Genomic DNA, 20,867 nt, shown 5'->3' with positions numbered 1-20,867 from the left:
TCGTGGAAGCACGCCTCAGTAGGAATACGAGTCATTTCTATCGCATATGCTTCAATTTAGACACCAGTGTGATCAAACGTTACCACCCAGCTGAAGCACTTAATTTCAGTGTGATTATATGGGTCTCCCATCATAGAACCAATCAAATGCTCACGAGCGAAGTAGTTAACGTGCCTGCCTCCCAATGCAACAGGTTAAAAACTGCACCAACAGTGCTGCCACAGTCATGATGTGCAGCATGGTCAATATGAAATGTCAAGAGAACAACCGGCCATGCAGCCTTTTCCTCTCCTCGCTACAGCTCCCGTGGGAGGCCTCCCGGTATATCTAATCGGCGAAACGCAAATGCTGAACCCGGAGGAAAAGGCAAAGAAAATATATGCCCACATGCTACACCTTAGCAACTGGTGCGATTGCACTGCCTGCAGGATCAGTCCACTAAGTCACCACCTTTGATTAGTGATCAAGATCGGCCCACTTATTACTCTGCAAGAAACCGACCAATGGACAGCCAGGAAACCGAAATTTGGGGGGAGGTATATGTGTAGCTGATGACGAAATAAACAAGGACATATACTCACCTTGCAACCGCTACACTGTGCCATTTCGATGCCTAATGCATCAGGCATACTGGTACACCGTAGAAGGTTAGAAGCATGGTTTTTGCATTCAATAAAGCGGCATTTAATACTTATATGCCATTACATGCACTAGACAGACCAGACGGTCATTTTTTGTTTTAGTTGAGTGTTTTCTCGCAAATACTTCCGACAGTAGCTAGAAAGTGCATGTGAGAGCAGAATGAGTGGCCGTCAGTATTTTATTAAGTAAAACCGTCATAAGATTTCACGATAAATAAAAGCACCAATTGGCCACAACACGACTGATTAAAAACTTTAACGTATAAGTTCTGCAAGTTTTAAGCACGCTTTGATGTAGACGGACCATAGGACTCGCTCTTCACTCGCACTTGTGGGGCACTGCGTTGAGGACTGCTGCATGGCGAGTCGTCGGCAAGATCCTGCAAGACAATCCTCTTCTGAGCGCACAAAATGTCACATTTGATTAACGATAATGAATGCTTCTGCACACATTGAAACTGGATCCTTTAGAACCCAGTGATCCAGAAATGTCTGCTAGACATACCAGTTTGATCAGGATGTCTGTGTCCAGGTCAAATGTCTTTTTGATCTCAAGAGGAAGCTAACTCAAGAGCTCTTATAAAAATACATGGCAGCAGAGAAATCGTTCTTCTTGGTAACCACTGCACCAATTTTTACGAGGTTTCTTGCATGAACCAGTTAAAATCTAGTTACTTTGAACGCCGATATTTCATTTACACCATCATTTTTTTTTAAAAGAGGATTGTCATGAAATATTACAGGTTACAAAAGTTAAAGTTCACAGATAAAAAAAAGTATCACATTTACGTAAACTGCACCTAATAATACATCTAAAGTGGATAAAATTGATGTATTATATATCATTTTGAAATATACCACTAATACGCGAGTTTTACATAATGCTCATAAACAACAATTTCACATAAGCTGCTGTAAATTCATATACCAAATTTGTCCGCTTTAGTTGCTCTAAAAGATACATTGTTTCACCGCAGTGCGCATACAAGACGAAGGTCACTGACTCCCCCAAACTTCAGTTTTATTGCTAACAGATGCAGTTTACAAAACGCCGATATCTGTTATTGGCGGAAAGTTACGATTTTGTAAACTGCGTGCTTCAATTTCTTTGAAATTAGAATTCTGCTTCCTAGAGTCTATACAATTTAAGTTTATCAAAGGCAACACCTTTAATTCGAATCGGTTCGGCTGTTGTCTCAAAGAAGAATTTCTGCGTTTCACACATACTTGAATAGGAAAGTCAAAGTTGGCCCCAAGCTAAAGCTTCAGCTTGAGTTGAACTAGGAACAAGGAGCTGCATTAGAATGCACAGGGGATTCAACTGGTTGTGCAAAGCTTCAGCTCATTACCTATATTTCTTTTCTGTTTGCACCAACCCCTATGTGACTTATCTAACACAAGAAATGAAGCCATACCCTGTCTTAGTCGCCTTACACAGCGACTTGGAGATTGATACCTTCTTAAATGTCACCAAATCCTTTCTTCTTTGGGTGAGACAACAGTTTATGTCCAATTACCATCTAAGATAAAGACAAGTGCTGTAAATGATCAGACACCATTCAGGCAACTGAGTTCCTCCACCAGGCGGAGGCCTTGATGACATTGAACCCTGAAAAGTCAATTATGGCCATTGCAAAGCAGTTTCAAGTGGAAGAGTCCACAGCTAAGCCTTCCGAGCATGATTTCATCAGGCGCAACTTTTAGCAATGTATTTGCTTGCTTCCACAAGGCCTGCACAACACACGAATGGCTGACTATGAACTTCTGCAGCCTTGTCACCCTCAAGGTAGCAGACATCCTAGTTCCCAATATGAACTTGCACACCATAACCTCCGACACTACTATGTGTCGGAGGTTGTTACTGGTAGGGAGACTAACACACACAGCAACACAATGCTAAAATCTTGCTAAAGGCTGATATTGTAGAAGCACTGCATAGCATCAAGACAAGCTATCTCGATCTGAGCATGTAGCTGTTATCAAAGCCGAATCCAGACCGTATTTGAGGCTGCATATGGTTTTATTCAAAAGTTTAAGAACTGCAGTAAAAGAAACAAGGTAAAAAAAATTAGAAGGAACATTGATTTTTGTCTGACATATTGTCATTCATGAAGTCATTACGTCCTTAAATTCCTTTGTGCACACTGTTGCATGGGACAGATATGACAGATATTGTGTAGAAATATCATCAACTGCTGGCATAGTAAAAACTAGATATCCACTAGCAACACTTTTTACTAAATTGGAGAATGTGCTAAGCATAGCGTGACAAAAATGTTTGTGTGCAAAGTATGACGAACTATACGTACACATGGCCACGTTCTACTGAAGATGTTAGGAGGAACTTTCACAGGAACTTGTTTCATTGAGTTAGACAACCTTTGTAGCGGCGATCATCATATACAACCTTAAAATTATGCAACATAAGTTGCATTGTTCGCACAGAAAATGATCCGGCTCAATATTCTCTGCGTGTACTAATACCATTTAGCAAAATCAGGAACAATAAATCTAGCTACTGCAAGAACTTGGTCAAGCTTTGAAATGGATTTTCACTTGCATGAAATAAAATGACTCGACAGTTAAATGGTTTAATTGCCAATAAATACATTAGAATAATTGTACTGCTCAATTCATATTAATATTTTAAATTAGGCCAACAGTGCATAAAAGGTACATGCACTAGTACAAAATCAGGCATGGCAGATTAGGAACAATGTCACCTCAAGGCTGAAGTGTCTTTCTGCAAAGCAAGATGCTGCTGAATGGTGAAGATTACTGTTGGCTGCATGATACACCTGCCTGCCATACTGATCACAAAAGAGTTTCAGAGTGGCACCTCCAGAACTGGAATGATTCTGAAATCATTCCACATTTTTAAACACCTACTAGAATGGAATCGGAGCCCGAGATTCCAGAATGGAGTTGGAATGGAAAGGGCACATAGCCCTGAAGAACTAAATGTTGATTTTAGGTGAGACTACAAAACCAGTAAATTTTCCAACTAGACAAACCAGATAGACTTGGTCAAATTATTACATTTCTAAATATTTGCTCAATACCGGCTCTTTCAGTAGGCTGTAGGTGACTTCTGTTTCACTATGTCTTGTTTACTAGGCGAGAGAACACTGGACTGTGTTTAAAGGGATTTGGTTAGGTTCACCAGCCCTGTGACACAAGAACAGGAGTGGCTACATGGCAGTAGGAATGCAGAGTGTAAAGACAGGAGTGCCAGACTTAACTTGATTTTTCATCTGCTCGAAGTTCACTGGGGAGGAGGAGGGTGGAGACTGAGAAAGTGGAGGATTCAGAAGAAGCGCCTGCTCGGCCAGCTCGGCCAGCATGAAACATAGCACAGGATGGAGGCACCATCTCTCGATACCTGTTGTAACGACTACCTCTGCTGCAGCATTTATAAACACATTATTCTACACATTCTACACTTCTGAAGAGCTGGAAACATTCCTGCATTAGAAGGTTTAGGTCGATTTAAGACAGCAACTTTTAGTTGTCAAGAGCAATTCGATTTAGCTTGACTTATAACACAAAGACGGAGGTGAAAAAAAAAAAAAGCGTTGCCAATGGCTGCATGCTGCACAATTCCATGGCAGTTTGGAATGCAGAGCATGTTCTTATCACACACTTTCGATTGTCTAGAAGGTGTTAAGACAGCTGGCCAGAGAGGTCTGCCAGAAAAAAAAAAAAAAAAAAAAAAAGTTTCTTTTAGTACACCAGTAGATGTCAAAAAAAAAAAGAAAAAAAGGGGGATTGCCCTGCACAACATATTGTTACAGGGAGAAACATTATTGTAGCAATATCAATGTGTTTCGCTTCTTCTTAGTCATCAAAGTGACAATAGTATGCACGTGAGAAAATAGTACGTAACATTATTTGTAACAGTGTTAAGAATTCAAAAATATATTTTAGTTACTAGGCACACAAGCACAAGTAGTAAACAAATATAGAGGAAAGCATTCCATTTACTGGAATGGGAGGAGTGGTGAGAGGATCAGCTCAGCCATTCCAGGAGTGTTCCGAAAATTTAAAAGAAGTGGAATTGCGACAATTTCCGCAATCTGGAATGTAGTGAGAATGTAATGGCGGGCCCCTCTTCGCCACTCATGATCACAAACTCTGATGTTGGCGATTAAGCAGGTTAGAAACAACTGCAGTAGTACATACAAATTGTAACAACCAAGCCCACTTGTGTCGCAGTAACGCAGCCATACTTTCAGTCACAGAGCATTTATTGTGCATATGCAAAACTGCCGTGGTCAGAACTGGCAGCTCATGTACACACATGTGCATGGCCGCATAATACATGAGGACTTAGGTGAAGGCATGGAATGAATGATGTTTATTTACAGTGCTGTTGACAAATGTAGGTGACACCAAGCAGGTCAAGTAAATATTAGTACACACAGACTAATGTTATGCCACAAAGAAACATGGGAGAAACATGGTTAACACCAGTACGAATACAAACATTCCAAGGCAAAACGACAAAACAAGTAGCAGTCACAAACATCACAAACACACATATAGCAAGCCAACACCTTCGCTTGCACAAATATTAAAGCATGTGGGAAGCTTGCCGTAACTATCCTTTGGTGATTCTGAACCTTCATGGCACTAAGGACACCAGAATACGATGCCAAGCACCTTTTTTTTTGTGCTGTACAAAGCAACAACCACTGCAGGCTTACATGCTTAATTTAAATAGATCATGGCAAAGCTGTGACTGTGCTACGTCAGACATGATAGGCACACAAGTTATTCTTAGCCCTGGGTTTGTTGTTAGCTGTCTGGTTTCATATTAGATGGCTTTACACTCGGCTGTTGATTCAGCACACTTTAAAACCTTGACAAAAACCATTGTGTAACAATCTGTTAGTGTTTGCATTTCTCTACCAGCTGCAGAACAGAGAAAAACAGTGCTAGCAAGCTGCCAAACAATGAAAACAGGGAGCACATTTTGTTCACCTCCAAGACCACAGTGCAAACAGGAGTCAAGAGACACTTCCACTGCAATGTGTGATACCACATTCTTCAGAGTTATTCACACCAACACAGACAGGCAGCACACAAAGGTCACAAAAGACTCATGGTGTAACCGACATCTGTCACTGATGCTAAGCTGATCTCAAAGATCAATTAGTTTGCACTTACAGCACACACCTAAATGGTATTGTATTATATTATAAGAACAATGAAAGCCTAATGAAGAAGTATGATTGCATTGTCAGCACTTGTTCCATAGCATGATGAATGTCGTACATATTCAATAAGCATTTTACCTGTCATGATAAAAATTTGTTCACTAGGTGAACAGAACATCAGGTTTACAGTCTATCATTTCTCACAAGTGCTTGTTGGTGTTATCTCAAGACAAAACAGCAATTTCCATTATTTTGTTAGAAAACATGAGGGTGTGAGTGGTGACAGTGGCCATTCTGAGTTTACTGAAGTGGGCACAGGTTAGCCTAATAGTGTCTACTCTCCCATAGAGCTCACATTATGGCCATCAAAGGCAGGTAGTTCAGAACGTTGTCATACGCACTGGTGAAGTTAACTGTGCAATATAATCAGCGCAAATTTGCAGCTAGCTATTAAGGAATGTAAGCTAGTCCAACAAATGTCAAATGATCACGGTGCTGAGGAAGGCGGTGAGTGAGCTGTCTGGCGATTAGGTGCCCCTCAGGATGCCTATGGTGAAAAATGCCTTGCTGGCTTCATGATGGCTATTTGTATTTGTATTCATGATAACTATTTGTAGTTTTGATACAAGAACACACAGAGATGAAAAGCTCAAGTAGTGCAAACACTCAACTGCATTAAAACGGTTAGTTCTTTAGTGTTTTCACTTAGGTGTCGGATGATTTCTGAAAGTGATGTGCCTAGCACCCTATTTCTTCAGAAAAGTGTTCTCTAAAGGACAGGCCATTGCAACACTCGTCCTACCCCCAGATTTCAAGACATTATTATACAAACAAATGTTGAAGCTTCAGCAAGTCTGAAGCAAGTTTTAGGTGCTATTACAAGTTGTTACTAGTATGTTACCGAAGGTTACAGGAGTTGTAAAAGTTTGACAACAGGTGAAGACAGGATAGAGCGAACAACACTGTACAGGTTCAAGTGTCATTTCATGTTCACATTGCTATTACAGCTGCTTCTCTCTCTCTTCATGGCTAAAAGCTACTTGATGACATGGAAGTCATAAAAGCAATGATCAAAACCTGACCGCACATATGAAGTAAGAAATGCTTCATATGTATGTATGCATGAATACTTCGTTTCACTGGGGTCCAATAATAAGCATTGACATTCATACTAGGATTACTAGATGGAAAAAGGCTTTAGTGTCTGCTTGCATAACCACCTGGGTAGTTACCACACATACTCTTTTATAACGTGCAGAACATCGTTAAAAAGATTTACTAAATTTGATATGCACGTTGGAATAGTGCAAATATTAGGTTACACTAGCCGCACCTTATCGTCATCGGTGTCAAGCCTGTCTTGAATGAAGTGGTTTCTACATGGATTTGCATGTGAGAAACAGTCATGTGCTGCCCTCACATCAGGACAACAGAAGTGCATTGTAATTAGACACATAAAACTGAGGTGTGTTGTGCCATTGCTGCTACTGTGGCATTCTCACCGAAAATGAGATGTTGGCAATACCAGAGTGTGTCAATGATATAATTTATTCTTCCATGCAAACACAATGACTGGTTATTATATGGACAGTAGTTGAGGGCAGTTATTGAAAACCTGCTTTATGACTTGCAGTATTATTGCTAGGCTTTGCAGCCTGCCAGAGTCAGACTCTGCATAATAATAATGATCAAATGAAACACGTGTGGCGTAGGGCCATCAGTGGGCGAGTTCTGACAAGCATCACACTTTTTTTTTTTTTTTCCGGCTGTGCTAGAAACATATGAAAACACACAGGCCAACGTGAAAACTTGGTCTGACTCACACTCACAAATATGAGCCACGCTCGCATGTCTTGCAGAGGTCGATAGAATAAATATTTCCACAAGCAAGTCAGATGCATTGAGTCAAAGTTGTGTTTTCCTCTTTTCTGACCATAAAAACTGGGTGTGTATTAGAATTAAAAGCACATCAGAATTAATCCTCAGAATGTGATTTAAGCAAGCGTGGGAGTGATTGTGCATTAGAGTTGAACCGTCATATGTCAAACCTCAATATAATGAAATCCTGTCTTAGTTGCATTGAATGGCAGGCATTTTTTCCTGCTATTTAGTGAAGTAATTTTGTTCTGTGGGTGCAATTAAGCTCCTGTGCATAGTATATCAGCCTTTGTGGCATGCAACAGAAAAAAAAAAAAAAGTGCCTGAATGCGAGTTTTTCACGTGTGCATGTCCTTTTGAGTGCAAATATTGCATCAGGTAGTGAAAAGCTGCAAGCATTATGTGGATGATGGAAGGCACTGCTTCACCATCTGTTATGCCTGTACAGAAAGTGTACTGGACACACCCCACTCAAGCTTGCGAATATGCTTCTAAAGGCATTAGCAGCTGTTTGGAACAAAATAAAAAAGGCCAATCAAAAGTGAGCTTACGGACGCCTTGGCTATGACGGCGATCTTAGCCTTGCAACTTACTACAACACTGTAAACAAACGAAACGGCAGTCTAGTGTTGGCCATATACTAACTCCATGATGTTGATGGGCTGCGATGATATATGTACACAAATGGTGCCATGTGATGGTGACCACTAGCAGTAGGCACAGTCGATGTGGAAGCTTTGTTCTGAACTCGATTCTTGTGGGTTGTCATTTAGGCATTCTTGAAGCTAATCTATAGTAGTAAATAGTTGTTATATATAAAAGATCAGTCTCATTCAGTCTGTAACTGCCACCACTGCATTGTTTTCAGAACATCCCAAAGGAAATTCTTCGAAATAAAGACTTGGCCGTGCCAAATGTTGACGTCCAAATGCCATTTAGGCTTAACATAGACAGCTGCTCTAGAGAAATGTTTCAAAGCAAGCACACAATGAAAACACAGCTCAAAGAACAATACAGAAGTTGTAAATGTGTTTTTTCAACAACACAAAGCCAAGTCATACCAAAATCTATGTACTACCCAGGATTTTCTTACAGTTGCTGAAAGACTTGAGTGTCCATATAGTAATCGCAGCATGAAACCCAATGGCAGGGCTCATCTACATTCAGAAGACCTTTTATTATTCTAATCTTCAAAAACTGCACACATCAAAGTGCTGATGCTGCTTTTCTTTTCAAATTGGTAAAATGCCAAATGTTCATAATAAACAAAAGGCTATTAATACACACACACATCCATGCACGTGGTGTGTACTGCTGCCAAACTTCTGGCATTAAGCACTGTATATGGTGCTCTACGAATGGCTCTTACTCGACGGCTTTTGCACAAGCGAGTACACTTATGCTCACAGGAGTTATGCACCACAACCTTCCTTATATAATATGAACATATCCTTATGGAAAGCAGCTTGAAGCTATACCTTCAGCATAAGCTGTAACATGGACAGCAGTGTCACATCTGTAAAACAAAGGATTGTGAGCTGCTCTTACAGAACTTCGCAGCAGCACCCATGACCAGGAGCTGTGTGTTGCCGAGTCTGACACTAAGTGGTACTACCTCATGCTGCGCGGCATCAAGAAGACATCGTTGGTGCTTTCACTGGGCTGTGGCAGGACCAGGCTACTCACGTTGAGGTTTGAACTGGAGGCTAGCCGCATACCGTGCAGTGGTGAGGACTGGTTGGTTACAGATTTGAGTGGGCTGATGAATGTTGAGACTGCACGACTTAACCGGTGCCGTGGTGTCGCCGCTCGCCGTGTGATGGACAGTGCACGGGAAAGCTTCTCTCCTTTCTTGGCGGCATACCTGCAAGGAATGAAATTGAGTGAGGACCTAAATCTGCTTACAAATGTGGGGGGTCAATTATCCCATTAAAGGGACCCTGAAACAATTTTGACGATTTTGTACAAATGTACTGAGTTGTTAAGGTAGGTCCTTCTGATCATTAAGTAAAGCATTTAAGCGCTCCGCATAAGGCATTTAATTTATTATAGGGTTTTAACAATGTGCATCGCTACTGACCACAGCAGCGCCGTTCCCCTGAGTTTTCAGCCGCCCCCTCACAATTGACAGTTAGCCCAACTGGCTACCCAGGTTGCGTCAATAATTTTTTCAACTTTATGGTTAACAAATGTTCTTTGTAATAGTTGGAATGTTGGTTAATTTGCTTTTATAAAAAAAAAAGTGGTCGCAGTTTCACCTGAAAGGCGAAGCATCAATTGCGATAGCAAACTTGTAGAGAGCTATACGGAGTAATGATATTAGCTTTATCAGCTGTGTAAACTTGGACATGCAGCAGCATCGGCAACACGCAGAACTGTTGTCGACGCCATCGGCGTTTTGCCCGCGTTCGCTCAAAATGCGTGCGGCGTTGGTGACTGTTGCCGGAGCCTGTGATATAAATAGGCACTTGGTGCCGCAGCTAAACGTCGCCTCCCTTCCCTCCCCCTCCCCCACGGCTTCTCGCGCGTCGGAAGAAGGTGCGTTTGCTCTACATATATGGTGATTGTAAAGGAGAAAAGAGACGCCTACGACTGGGCATTTTATTGAATAATTGGATGCGCAAATGTGAATGGCCTACAGGGCACAGCCACCTGGTGGCACAGAGCTCAACCAGACAAACACAGAGCTAATACAGTCAACGTCCGATTTTAGGGACTCCCTAGGGTTTAGCATTCCTTGGGACTCCCTAGGAATGCTTTCCTAAGCAAAACACATTTCACTCGATGACAGTGGACACTTGCTGACAAACGCTGGCGTGAGGAAGCAGCAGCAGCAGCAGCGGCGGCGGCGGGCGGCGGCAGCGGGGGCAGATCAACCTTCATGCTGCCTCACACTTCAACGCGAACTACACTCTACACAGAGGTGCACCTAGACTCTCTCCCCACCGCAGATCGCTTTCAAGATAGAGCCCACGGAGCCGCGCTCAACTGCGCCATATGCAGCAGTCCCTGGTGCCTTGCGTGCAATGGAAAATGGCACGCTTCCTACCCGCCTTTCTGTTCAGTTGCTGCAACATCACAAAGTGGCAGTATGTAAAATTTGTGAAAACGGGAAGGAGAGAGCAGCCAATCGGCAAGCAGTGAACTCGCCGGAAGTTTACGTGCCTCGTTTGTTGTCTGCTTGCAGACAATATACTACAAAACGAAATGTTTCTTGCCTGCCAATAAATAAAATCTTTATAAATAAACATGTATTTTTCTTCTCAAGCTTAAACACATTCTCAATTAGTAATATGGATAACTACTACAATTTATACTATTAGCTTCTCTGCATGGTCGCTAGATGGTGTCACGCACAGTGAAAAAAAAAAAAAAAAAAAAAAGATGGGAACAGTGGCGCTCTTTCAGCAACAGCAACATTCCACTGGCTCGAGGCACCCGATGATGGGGTCGAGTTCACCGCACAACCAACGCACTGCTCGTTTCAAGAAACGAAAGCAATGCCAAAATTCGCTTTCTCCCATCTCATCAAACGCAGTTCGCACATCCAACCGCTCTACTTCCTCCTCGAGCAACACCAATGCAACAATCGAAGCTCCCATTGCAAGCGCCATTTTCTCGAATTAGACTATGAATTGGATCACAATGTGCCATTCCGTAGCTGCAGCCACCGTTTCGATCCAATACAATCCACCAGACATGCCATGTGAAGCCGGTCTCTTAGCGAGTGCATGACCACTCGAACTTCACACCTCTCGTTGCGTTCTGCTCCTAGCAGACGACGTGCTTGTAATCAAAATGATTGACAGGAGCGGGTCGTCATTTTGACGTCACCAAAAACGTGGCCGTGCCCCGCGGAAGACGTCGGCGCGGCCTAGGCCAATCGCATGCGGTGTAACCGAACACACGCTGCGAACAACGATCTCAGACCGTGCCTCAGGTGGATGCACTCAGGCCGCTTAAATTTAATGTACTCTGCTTGGATAACTCTCGCGAGGGATCGGCAGCCAGGCGGCTAATGGAGAGGTTGGATAGGCTTCGCACGCTGGCTCCACACAACCAGAAGTAGACGACACAACGTCGCATCATGATGCAGAGCCAGTGAAGGTGGAGCTTGGCCCCGATCACTCGGCGAACAAATTGAGGTGAAAAAGCATGGCTAGGGAGGAGGTTAACTTGTAATTGTCCGTAGCTCTCTTAATATGAGACGCTTCATTTAACGGGTTCCGTGTATTGGAATAGCTGCATACAGGTTCAAGTCGTAGCATGTACACGGCTGCATAAATTGTGGTGCGAATAGCTGTACCCTACGTGTCTACAAAATTTGTTCAGACCGTTTCAGGGACCCTTTAAGAAGCTTCATGGTCCTCTAATAACGTGGCTCTGGAAGAAGTACAATGCGCTGTGGTGTGTTGCTGCTAAGATAATGTAAACTAGGTTTCTCTTGGGTATCAATGAGAGCGAGGATGCAAGCTAGCTGGTGTATAGTACAATGAAAACAGCAAGAAATCATGGGGCAAGCAAGGGAATGAACAATACAGTGCTGTGTTTGTTTTACTTCATATTATACTATTGCACTGTTTTCAACTTCACTTTGTCTAATATACATATGTGACACACTATTTGTTAATTTTCCTGAAAGATTTTTCATATTTTCACACTCCTTCTTAAAAACAAAAAGCTTTTTGTTTATTATGAAGCTTTCAAAACAGCACAGATGCATTACCAAAAGCAGGAAGCAGGGCATGAAATCTGCAGCACACCAATCACAATGCACATTAAGACCTCAAAATTAGAACTTGGCTTATTTGGAAATTCGGTTCATTCATAGAATTTGTGCAGTCCCGCAATTTGCAATGCAAATTAAACGGAATAATTTGAAAAGCCCGCGCGCATCAATCCAGATAATTCGTAGTTTCCGGTTGTGGCCGCCGAGACCGGCATGCTTGAACACGATTCCAGCTTCACATATCCTGAATGTGATATCAGGAATATGGCAGCCATGACGTGTTTCCAGCTCCTGCAGTTAAGTCTGGCGCTTGCAGTACATAAATGTACGGCCTTTAAAATCATACTCCGAGGGAGCCTTCACTGGGGCTGCACTTTGGACACCACAGATTACGGTAAGCAAGCGCTAGATTCTGTGATGAGGGTGCTCACGAGCCGTGCAGCTGTGCCAAGTACTTACATCGTGTGGCAGTCTGCATTAAATTTGTGCGTTTATTTCACGTGAGTAGCGCACTATTCGCTCGCTACAAACCACTACAAAGAAGAGACAGAGCATCATCATCAATAAACGTAGCACCCTTGCTTTCTTTTTCCTTTTTTTCCCCCTGAGTACATAACTTGCTGCATTGCATGTGTTCTGATGTTTTTTTCCACCGCTAGCACCTTGTGTGCATACTATTCCCAATTGTGTGAGAAATCTCGGCCACGTAAGCAGTTTCACTAGTGTACAAAGACGGTGACGAGAGTGACGGACTAGGCTTTGCCGACTATATTTCAACATAGAAGCAGACGTGCAGACATTGTACACTAATGTGGAAGACGAAGTCACTGACAGTGTGCCAGTAGGTGATGGCGGGGACAATAATAAGCCCACTCGTGTGCCCACTTTAGTGACAGTTATCAAGTCCCTGAACGTCGTCTGCTGTTTTGTTGAGTGTAGCGGTGGTGATTGAGATGCTACGCATGATTAGTGGGGTTAGAGAACATGACCCTTGGAGCAGCGAACTACCATACCAAGTAATCCCACATCAGTGATTACTTCAAGTAGTCGGCTACACGGAAAAAAATGTCACAGTTTCGCCCTAAGGGCGAAGCAATGAATGCGATAGCAACACAGCAATGTCATACGAAGTAAGGTGAGCGGCCTTGGTAGCAATATGAATTGTAGTAAACATGAGCTGATTAAGTAAGCAGGTGTGCTGCGGCGTAAGTAGACCGACATGAAGAGAGACTCGATGACCACGAGAAGGCGCGTGTGAAACGGTGGTGTTGATGAGAAGCGCTTACCGTGGGCAGCGCGTGCGAAGGGACACACCTGTAGTGCTGCACTGCCGATCTGGGCAGCATTGCATGTGTAGCGTGCGTTGGAAAATGTGGCCCGACTATTACTAACTGAATGAACAAGCGTGGTGTGAGCGCGCACAAACAAACATGAATAGATCACACTGAATGACTGCAGCCAACGGCTGTCAAAACGCTGGCAGCGAGCGCATACGCCGCGCAGAGGGCGAAGGTACGTGCGGTCTATCGCTTCAACGGAAACTGAGCGGCGAATGCACGGCGCATAAAGGTCAGAGCCGTGTGGAGATAAGAGACGGTGCGGTCGCACGAACGACGAGCGCGGTTGTTGGCAGCGTAGAAGTGCGCCCCCCCCCCCCCCCCCCCCCCGCTCCCTCCGGCGCTATCTTCCCGCTTCCTTGCTTGCGCGTGGGAGAGATAAGAGACTGTGCGGACGAGCGACGAGCGCGGTTGTTGGCAGACAACCACGCTCGCTACAGCTACCATGCTTTCCAGGAAAGCATGGTAGCTGTTTTCTCTGATGCTGCTCAGCTATCAGTGTGTTCCAAGATGCTGCTGAGCGTAACATGAGCACACTGACACTTACTTGAGTGCTTTTGCCAGGGTTGTCTGGAGGGAACTGGGGTCCAAGCCAAGCTCCTGTACAGACATCTTCTTCATGAAGGCAGACTGAAAACAAGAATATGGACACACATCACTCAGATAAAAAGAGTAATTTTTATATGACCATCTGCTGTGTGCAATAGCTAAGAAATAAAAACATGAAGCAGCAGCCTGAGCTCAGCAAGTTAATGCTGTTGTATAACGAGACACTGGGCCGGTTCATTACTATGAAGGGCACTCACTGGTGCATGGCAATACTACAGTCGACATTCGCTAGTTGAACCCTTATGGGACTGACGAAATTGATTGACATATCTGGTGGATCAAATAAGATAAAGAAATAATGTCAAAACAAACACCACTGATTCATTTGGCAGTCTCTGCCCGATTCTAACATGCTCCTGATACAAATGCGCGCCTGCTTTCTGTGTCCAAAGTAGAACACTAACATAGTGATAACATTAAAGCTCCTACAAAAAAAAAAAGTAAAAATATATTGCGCACCTGATTTTTTAATAGAGAGGTTTAGCTTGTCTGGTAATTGGGTAAACGTAGGCGGACCTAGTGTTGGGGCGGAAGCGTAAACGTGAGCGAGCAGTGTGGTGCTGCCACCTGGTGGCGCAGTGCTCAGACAAAAACGGCTAATATTGTAGTAACCAGGTGTATTCTACTTCGCTGCTGGTGTAAATTTTCGGCAGTGGCGTAATCGTGTTGCTGCCGAAAATTTACACCAGCAGCGAAGTAGAATAACCTTGGTTACTGCAATATTAGCTGTCTTTGTCTGTTTGAGCTCTGCACCACCAGGTGGCAGCGCCATACAGGCCGCTCATGTTTATGCCTCGGGCCCCAACGCCCGGCTCGGTCCACCTGCGTTTACCCAATTACTGGACAAGCTAAACCTCTCTAATAAGAATGATGGCGGCATGTTTCCTAAAGTCAGCCTCGCTGCTTTAAAGTCAGCCTTGCCACTATACAGCCATAATATGTGGCAAAGCTTACAAACACCTCAAACACAGTTTCCGGCTCATTTTCATGACAAAAAAAAAAAAAAAAAAAAAAAAAAAAAAGCACATTAGAATCGGGTAAATGCCGTAATCAGACATTGTGACCTACAGTTCTTACTTGAAAATCTTTCTAGGGCAGTCTGACAGTAGGTGTTTTCGATGGCATATGACGTGTGTTCACATTCACTGTCCCCGAGACGTACGCTACCAGTAAGGAGGTCACTTTTGTGGTCACCATAGGGGTCAGGTGCGTGCATGCCAATTGGTCACGTTTGAATTATCTGGCAAAGACCAATTTTAGGACTGAAATAACTAAAGTTTGGGCCCATAGAAATGCTTGGGCGCTGGTCGAGACTGTCGGTCGAGATGGACTTAACCGAAAAATTGCATTAACCGGAGTAGAATTAATGAAGGACTACTATACTACATACTTGAGTTGCTGCAGCCTTACTTGTGAATTGACTTGTTTTGCCACAAGCTTTTTTTTGCATCACTCCACTCTGACCAGAAGACAGCTTGTGAAACATGGCTAAACAAAATGCTGCTCTGCACGCACACTCCTACTAAGAGAAGGAGCTCACATGGTCTGGAACATTGTAGACCTTTCCCATGTGCTGGCACAGGGTGCACAGGAAATCCCTCCAGGGCGCTGATTGCTCTGCCACAAATGTGTACAGGTTCTCGCGTGGTTCCGTAGGCAGCCGCAGCACCAGGCCAAATGCATCTTTCACATCTGCACAAGCAACCCCGTGGCAACATGAACTGTCCGCAGTGTGCTGAAAATAAGATCATGACAACAAGAACAAGCAATGTTTCTTTTCTATGCATTTATTTCTATGCATAAAATCTGGTTGAGCCAGGGCTCTACGAATTGCTTTCTGTACTCCAAACCACCAACTCCGCAATACCTTGAGGTTCAGGTGGCCGCATACCATTTTATGGTCGCACTTCTACTGGCATAGTGTAAGATGCTTGCTCAGTGGCCAAAAAATTCCTGTACCAGATTCACTGGCACAGGTGGTGCAATATATATATAGATTACAAGGTCACAGCTTTGAGCTCACCCCTTCTTGCAACCGCAAAATGTGATGTCAACATGATGCAAAAAAAAAAAAAAATATAACAGGTTGTACTTTGATTCTACTTGTTCCTTCTGACCAGGCGGGCATTTCTTCACAAGAGTGATGACATTATTGTGTCTTTAGAACAATGTGATGAGGCTAGACGGGGCAAGTGGAGAAAGTATGTTGGCAGTGAAGCTTGTCTCCTGAAATCATGGATTCGCAGCACTGAAATATTTCTATCTCGGCTGTTAATGAACCAATTTCAAAAATTCTTGCGGTAGAACACTCCCTAGAGGGCACGTAACAACTTCCAGTATATAATAAACATTTGTAATGTGGCTTGGTGAGGGGCCCTTTAAGGAATGTGACGATGTCTAAACTAGCACAGTTGCATTCTTTGGAGGGCAAGATAATTCGGCCAGATGCCCTCTAGCCAGAGAAGGCCTAAACTTATATAGGACAGCACGGGTTTGACTAAAGTGGCATTCAACAACCAAGTTTATGCATTAAAGATAGTGAAGCCTGCAAACTAGATCCGATAAGAGTGGCTGCTTAACCCCTTTCTAGACACACGAGCGTACGAAAACATGCTGCTAGTGTTTAGTGACCCAACGCATGAGTTACAAGTGACAATGTTAGCAAGAAAAAAAAAAAAACTTTAAGGCTGGTGCACTCTTGCTGCAATCCATCAATGATTGCTTCTTTTACATGAGACAACAAATAGCAGACTAAATTTATATAAAAATTGTTTCAGTTACATAAAAATGCATATCATAGTAATTTGTCCACAGTTGTACTGGTGTAATACAACTTTTATGCTCACTGGGTTACTTCAAACCAGCATGAGCAAAATGTGCATGTACTAGTTACTGAAGACAGAATGGCTCGACCTGTGTGTGGTAAAAGTGAAGCATGTCCACATGCAGACAGTTCATATTCTCTATGAATTAGGCCAAGTCATTGACTTAGTTTGGGTAGTAGCTTGCACTATGCCGCATTTTCTCCTTTTTGAGCTCAAAATTGCACTTTTATGCACTAAGAGCAAAATTTTGTAGATGAAAATTTAATAGCAACATGTAGCAGCTTTAACAAAATAAAGAGGATGGACGGAATCAACACAGTACAACCTACAATTGGTGGGAATAGAGATTTCAGTCACCAACAATGTACACCATCCACAATGTTTACTATAATTAAAAAAAAAAAAAAAAAGAGGGCAAGTTTGCACTTGGTCGTGCAAAGCTTAGGCACAGTGAAAGTGTCAATCCTAAAGTTTTACTGGCTGCTATTGCTAGGTATTAACTTGGTTGCTGCTACGTCTTAACCTAGTTTAACTTAACTACGCATGTAGGAAAGGTATTCTCGAGCGATCATTTTCGGAGGTACCTTCCCTTTCGCGACATTTCGCGTGACTAGCACTGGACGCGTCGGCGCCTACGTGCGACAGCATCCCTGGCATGCCACAAACGCAGGCAGGCAGGCAGGCAGGCAGGCAGGAGCCGTGTCTGTGTCGGGCTAAGCGAGCGCGCACCTGCGCCGGCGGTTACTAGGAAACGCGAGGTGATGTCATCACTACTGCTTCAGCGCATGCAGGGCTAGGCAACGCGGGCGGCGTCGCCAGCAGCTCTGCACGTTGCCTTGTTGGTGCTGCTACAATTTCTTTATCTCGTTTTCATTTTTTCTTTCCCTCTCCCGAGCATTCTGCGCACCGCACGCATGCTCTCCTTGACGTCTGTGATGATTTGGTCTTCCTAAGTAAACGAGGGGTTGTTTACCCGGGAATGTATTGGTATTTGCACGGTTCGAATTATTGTGGCCACCACTGAGACTAATTCGCAGTGGGGAAAAGAAACAACGAAGCCGATTGTTAACAAGACATGAACATATAATTAACACAAACTGTAACACACACACTAATTAACCAAGGTACTAAGACTAATATTAAAGTTCATGCATTTTTAAATGTTCTCTCACAATAAAGAATTATATATAACATAATTAAAGTTCGTGACCGGTCACCATTACTTGGTAGCGTCGGTGCAGCGTTGTACGGGGCGGCGTTGCGACGGCGTCAGATGCAGTGCGTCGGTCGCGTGAGTATAGGACGATAAGACACTACTTGTGTCTTGACGATCGTCCGCAGCTCGGCCAAGAAGTCACAGGAGGAAAGTAGATATGGCTTGCCTTCAGCACCATGTCACTGCAGGACCCACGGACACCAAAGGCTGGAGGTAGAACAGAGGCCGGATCGTCGCTGAAGTTATGAAACTCGGGCCCGCAGCCCGACAGCTTCGCTCCTCCGCCCGGCGCTCCTGAAGTCTTTGAGACTCGGACCCACAGTCAGACAGCCTCACTTCTCCGACGGGTGCTCTTGAGGTCTTGAGGTTCGGACCCAGAGCCCGACAACCTTGCCTCGACCACTCCGCACACCGGCCTTCTTTTTTCGAACCCTCCCTTCCTTCTCTTCTTCTTCTGCTCCCTCCTCCAGCAATCGTGTGTCTTCGTGATTCGCTGTTGGCCGAGGTGCCGCGTCAGGCGAGCACGCGCCGAATCCCGCCATTCTTTTTCTTCTTTTATGGTTACTGATCGTCCGCCGCACCAGACACGCGCACATAAGTCTTTTGTACATGACAAAAAGTCCCCCTTTTCGAAAAGTTTTTTTTTTTTTTTTGATGAAGCGAAAATAATAAAAAAAACTGTGGCGATGCGCGTGGTCTCGTGAGACTTTATACAGTGCATGTACTAACAGATTGAGCGACATGCAGACTTCAACCCCAAAAAACAATAAAAGAAACAAGAAAGCATACAGAAGCATGAACTCCCAAAGTGCAAGATTCAATAGCTGATCCTGACCTACTTAAATAATCAGCTCCAACCTTTTCTGAGGAATGCCTTTGATACCCCCACCTGCTTCAGCTTTAAAGCGTGGTAAGGGGCTTCATTTTCTGGTTCGTCAATCACTATAAACGAGGAAGTTTGGAACCTAGCTAGTGGTTGGCGCTCTTCATACCGCTTCAGCATGTTGATGTGGAATAATTTAGTGGTATGGCCTACGTCCAACCAGTAGTCAAAGTTGTTTTTCTTTCCAGTGACTACAAATGGTCCCTTCCATTGCATCATGAGTTTGTTATCACTGGTTGGGAGGAGTATGAGTGCACGATCTCCTATCTTCAGCTGTCGACGACAACTGTTTCGGTCGTAGTACCCCTTTTGAGTCTTCTGAGCTTTGCACAAGTTCTGGTGAGCTAACTTCAAAGTCTCTTCTAGTCGGTTTTTGAGGTCGAGGACATATGCATATGTCGTCTTAACATCTTCCTTGAGCCTGTCTCTTGTCCAGAGATCCTTGAGTATGGCCAAGGGTCCTCGTACTTGTCGTCCGTATATCAATTCAAATGGCGAAAAACCGAGGCTGGTTTGTGGCACCTCACGGTACGCAAAAAGAAGAGGAGCAAAATATCGATCCCAGGCTTTTGGTTTCTCTTGGCATAGTTTCCGCAGCATCATCTTAAGGGTTCCGTTGAAGCGCTCCACCATTCCATTACACATTGGATGATAAGGCGTTGAACTGAGATGCTTGATGGCGAGTAAATCATTGATTTCTTTCACCAACTCTGATGTAAAACAAGATGCCTGGTCACAAAGGATCTCGTGTGGGAAACCGATCCTTGAGAACATCTCAACCAACCCTTCGACTACAGTTGCTGAGTCAATAGAAGGTAAAGGGATGGCGTCCGGGAAGCGAGTTGCAAAGTCCACAAGAGTGACTATATATCGGCTGCCCTTACTCGATGTTGGAGTCAAGGGACCGATGATATCTACCGCTACCCGTTCGAATGGGGTATCTATAAGCGGCATTCGTCCCAGTGGAGCCTTGCCCACTCTACCTTTTGGGAAGGTTCTTTGACATACATCGCACAATCTCACAAATCTTTTAACGTCCTCTTGGACGCCGGGCCAATAAAATGATTCAAGGACCCGTTCCGTGGTTTTCCGTATGCCTTGATGCCCAGACAAGGAGTTGTCATGTGCCATATTAAGGACTTCGAGGCGTAGGCATTTCGGTACCACTGCTTGATCGATTATTTTTCCTGGGCATATTTGATAGCATCTGTACAACACGCCTTCATTCAGGTAGAACGAATGGGCGGTTGTACCTTTTCCCGGAATATTTTTCCCGATTTTGCTTCTACAAACTTGAAGTGTTGTGTCTTCCTGCTGCTTTGTCCGAAACATTTCTCTTGACAATTGTAAGGCTCCAACGCTCACCGGGGAACATGGTTTCGAGATCTTGGCACCCACTATAACCTGCAGAGAACCACTGTCTTCTTTCGTAGTGCTCATCTCGCGTGATTTACTTGCTACAGAAGTAAACGAGGATGCTTTCCAATTGGGATCTGGCTCCATGGGTTGGCGTGCTCCACGAACGTTACCAATGATCACATCATACAATGGTCTCTCCATGCAGTTTGCGACCGTAACACCGGAGAAGTA

General features: G+C 43.9%; 1 protein-coding gene across 2 annotated transcripts in view; it reads right to left on the bottom strand.

Moving 5' to 3' along the window:
- Nucleotides 1-881: 881 nt before the first annotated feature.
- The window catches only part of LOC119443039 (protein ECT2-like), a 72,980-nt gene continuing 52,994 nt past the window's right edge, over nucleotides 882-20,867 (bottom strand). For both annotated transcript variants that reach the window (XM_037708166.2, XM_037708167.2), the window contains exons 18-21: nucleotides 15,894-16,045; nucleotides 14,292-14,374; nucleotides 9,365-9,542; nucleotides 882-1,021 (exon numbers count right to left, since the gene is read on the bottom strand). In XM_037708166.2, coding sequence (XP_037564094.1) covers nucleotides 920-1,021; nucleotides 9,365-9,542; nucleotides 14,292-14,374; nucleotides 15,894-16,045 — 515 coding nt within the window. In that variant the 3' untranslated portion in view covers nucleotides 882-919. The remainder of the gene's footprint in view (nucleotides 1,022-9,364; nucleotides 9,543-14,291; nucleotides 14,375-15,893; nucleotides 16,046-20,867) is intronic.

This window comes from Dermacentor silvarum, chromosome 2 (genome assembly GCF_013339745.2).
Source record: "Dermacentor silvarum isolate Dsil-2018 chromosome 2, BIME_Dsil_1.4, whole genome shotgun sequence".
NCBI lineage: Eukaryota > Metazoa > Arthropoda > Arachnida > Ixodida > Ixodidae > Dermacentor > Dermacentor silvarum.
Note: the sequence above shows the minus strand (reverse complement) of the source record. Positions and strands in the feature narration are given on the sequence as shown.